The following is a 4,171-nucleotide window of genomic DNA, read 5'->3' on the forward strand; positions in this document are numbered from 1 at the left end:
TCGCGAACATTTTTTTAAATAAGTATAAAATATCCACCGACAAACATCCTAATAACGACTTTAGCGGATACTAAATGCGATAAGGTATTACTAAAGCCGTGCCAAGAACAATAGGATCCTTTTTCTGCTTGTTTTCTTTTAAATCTCGACGCAGAGTGATTTGTGGCCATTATTCCAGCTTAGGCAAAAAAGGATCTGGATCTTTAACAAAATTTATTTCATGGGCTACGCAATTTTCAGTTTAGTGATTTTATTTTAGATAACGGAATTTTTCTGGTTTATTCTAATCGAACAAAGGGACAGAAAATAAGTTGACTACTGCGTAGACAGTGATGTGCTCAACAACAGATTTTATTAAAGCTATAAATAATCTTTATGAAAATAATTTGTCAAAGATATGTGGAAAATATACGTAAGGAAGAAAAGAAAGATTTGCATTAAATATTTAATAATTTTTGTACTTATACAGTAAAGTAAATTATATAGATTTGATAATATTTTAACTGGTATAATTAATCTTACGGAAAGAAAATTATACTTTAATAATATATGTTCTGATTAATGAACATCAAAAACAAGTATATGTCCCCCATCTCTACACTTTTCAATATATTTTACTCAGAGTTTAGTATCATATTTGGATCCGGAAGAGATGAATTGGCAGGAGAGTAAAGAAGGTGCCGCAATTCTGAATTGTTGACTCTCTATGGTACTAAAAACATCATCAGACATATGAAAGCTAACTAGATAAGATGGACAGGTCACGTGGTAAGATCAAAAGTAGACAGAGTACTAAGTGTTAGACAGTGTTTTTTGAGAGACCAGACAATAGAAGACCAGTAGGCCGTCTCAGAAAAAAATGAAAGGATGATGTTGAAGCATATTTATCTAGGATTGGGGTAGAACAATGGGAAATAGAAGCGCAATATCATATAAGATGGAGGGCTATAGTGGATGTGGCCAAGACTCACCCCGAGTTGTACAGCCAGTCAAGAAGACGACAGTTTAATACCAATATACTGTATCTTAAGGTACCATTCCGCAACACGCGACCGAGACAGGAGACCGAAACAGGCGACAGATAGGCGAGACCGATTGTGGTCTCTCCACGTCTGTTCTCAAGGCAATTATATCAGGGTCATTCCGTAGCCCGCGACCGAGACAAGCGATAAACGATTGTCGCTTGTCTGTGTCTCCTCGGTCTCCTACAAGAGCAGTAGTGAAGTGTGTCGTCCCGCGACACTTCTGATTTGGCGCTGATTTGTATATGCATTTTTGTTAATAATAATGTCCGAAATTAAATTTAGTGCTGAGGAAGATGAATTGCTAATAGAGTTATTATCTAAAAGCCCACCACTATACGATCCTCAAGTAGAATCCTACAAGGATGTTATCGTTCGGGAAAATATTTGTTATATTTTGATATAGCAGAAAAAATGAACAGAACAGGTAAGTTACAATTTTATTTTTAATTCATTACTTTTAAAAGGTATAACCTCTTGTGAATACATATTTATAATACTATACGTAATTATAAAGGTTAGCAATAGTGAGATATTGAATATTCCAGGTATATAGGTTATCGTTATTAAAAGAAATTTCAACCATGTACAGATAAAATATTTATTAATTTGTTTTTTTACGTGATCCTCTTGCCAAGAAACTTTACCAGCCTCAGAAGTAAAATATTTTCTCAACTCATCTCTTACGGTAAATCCGGTTTTATTTGTATAACCGCCTGTGTGAATTAAAGACTGCATATTTGGATGTGACGTTATATCGGAACTATTCAGCCGATAAACAGATTTCCCAAATTCTTCTAGAAAGCCTTCACGTAGTAGGTTATGTAAACAACAGCTAACTAATATTAGGTCATCACATGTTTCTGGAGCAATCGCTATTGGTGTGTAAATTATTCTAAATACCTGGGCCAACAACCCAAATGCATTTTCTGAAACTCTTCTACCCCGACAAAGTCGATAATTAAAAACTTGTTTACTTAAATCATTCTTCGCGTCACTTTTTGTATAAGGTTTCATCATGTAAGTGTCAAGACCAAAAGCTTCATCTCCTATTAAATAGTAACCTAGTTTTACATCAGTTCCTGGAAGGCACTGAGGCTCAAGAAAATTAAATTTGTTGTCCATAATATTTTTTCCCATTACAGATTTTTTGAAAATACTACTGTCTCCCTCTTTGCCATAAGAACCGACATCTACCGTTATAACCTTGCTATTAGAGTCCACAATAGCTAAGAGTACAATAGAAAAATATTCCTTATAATTAAAAAATAAAGATCCACTCTTTGAAGGAGCTCTTATATGAACGTGTTTGCCATCGATGGCTCCCATACAATTCGGAATATTCCATTGTGTCCAAAAGTTCTCAGAAATACGTTTGTAGTCGTCTTGTGTAGGCTCAGGCATAAATTGAGGAATTTTTTTTTCTTAAAATATGTAATACTTCTTTCACAATTCTTGAAATGTAACATGCAGATATTCTATAAGCATATGAGAGAGATGCAAAGCTTTCTCCAGTAGCAAGAAATCTGAAAAGAATACAATTGTATCACTAAATTTTTACCAATAACAATAACGTTATTTTAACAATTAGTTGATACATAACACAATACTTTTCTTTTTTGCAGATGCTGACTGTAAAAAAAGGTGGAAGTACATTCGAGATTCGTATAATCGTTACAAACGTAAAAAGAAAATGGCAACTGGATCGGGTGCTCCAGCTAAAAATTCCAAATGGGAGCTGTTTGAAAGACTTCGGTTCTTGGAACAGATATCCACCGAAAGAGCCAGTGCCTCCAATATTTCTTCCGAAAGTCTTATGTCAACTGAAGAGGCAGAAATCCCCTTTGTTAGTGAAGAAAATCTAGATACGTCGATCCAACCGGCTCCGGAGGCAGCCAAATCTACACATCCGCCAGCTAAAAAACGAAAGAAAGTCGAAGATGATTTTTTGACATATCTGAAGAAACGAGACGACCAGAGACAAATATTCTTGCAAGAAATAAACACTATCAAAGAAAATGATGACGAAGTTAATAGATTTGGCAACCATATTAAATCTATAATGAGAAAATTGAACCAGCGTTTTCAAGTACAAGCAAGGAGCGAAATATTCAACATTTTGACAAAATATGAACTAATGCAAATGGATATGGAAAGCAGCATTCAAACAGCTCCCCCGACATCAGACGAACATATTTATGCTTCATCCATCGTTTCTCCCTCTGGATCAGCCTCTGCAATTAAATAGTAGTACGCCAGCTTCACAACATGATGGAGACTATTTCAATTCCCTTTTTTCATTATAAAATTAATTAATATTTTTTTTAGTATTAAGATATAAAACTTACCTTAAAGTTAAAAATAATTTTTCTTTTGATATTATGTCGCCTTTCGTTTGTACGTCCTTCTCTATTAAATTGTTTATATAATCGAACCCTGTTTTATTCAGTCTAAAATAACCTCTAAATTTTTCTTCATCTAATGATAAATGATTCATTATTAATAAATTAAAAAAGCCTTCCTCGCTCCTTGTTTTAAATATAGAATTTATACAACTCCGTTTTTTTATTCGAAACATGTAATATAGAAGTATATCGTCATCTTCTTCTTCTTCCATTAACCTTTTAGAGTAGTTTCGAAGTCATTATACCTTCTTTTTAGCCGCACGTTTCTCGTATGTCGCTTGTCTCCGTAGCGTACCCAGTTCAAGGGGCGACAGTTCACTTGGTGTCGCGGTTTCGCCTATCTGTCGCCTGTCTCTGTCTCCTGTCTCGGTCGCATGATGCGGAATGCTACCTTTACTCCCGCGTGAGGAGAGTACGAACGATTTCTTATTTTGTGTATAGGGTAATGGAACTAATCTTGAACACTTTAAGAATCATAATTTTTTTCTACTGGTAATTATTATGAATAAAGTAATTTAGTAACTTTACATACCTGCTTGCTGCTCAGATAATTATTCAGGAAAATAATGGACTACTAAGTGCTTTGGTGCTAAGCCTGAATGAAATTAATGACCTTCTTCGTGAAAAGTTGTTTGAATTGGAGTAGAAGATGGAAAAAACCCAAATTTGTGATTTGGGTACTAGTGCGAGAGAATAAAAACTACAAAAGAAACAAATATTTCAGCTCATTCAAATTATCAGTAC

General features: G+C 34.5%; 1 protein-coding gene across 1 annotated transcript; it reads left to right on the forward strand.

The window, feature by feature from the left end:
• The first annotated feature begins 1,364 nt into the window (after positions 1 to 1,364).
• LOC140442505 (uncharacterized) lies at positions 1,365 to 3,270 on the forward strand. Its single transcript, XM_072533572.1, has 2 exons — positions 1,365 to 1,449; positions 2,648 to 3,270. The coding sequence occupies exons 1-2, from the start codon at positions 1,437 to 1,439 to the stop codon at positions 3,268 to 3,270; spliced, it is 636 nt and encodes a 211-aa protein (XP_072389673.1). The 5' UTR covers positions 1,365 to 1,436.
• Positions 3,271 to 4,171: the final 901 nt, after the last annotated feature.

Source organism: Diabrotica undecimpunctata, chromosome 1 (assembly GCF_040954645.1).
Source record: "Diabrotica undecimpunctata isolate CICGRU chromosome 1, icDiaUnde3, whole genome shotgun sequence".
Taxonomy (NCBI): Eukaryota; Metazoa; Arthropoda; class Insecta; order Coleoptera; family Chrysomelidae; genus Diabrotica; species Diabrotica undecimpunctata.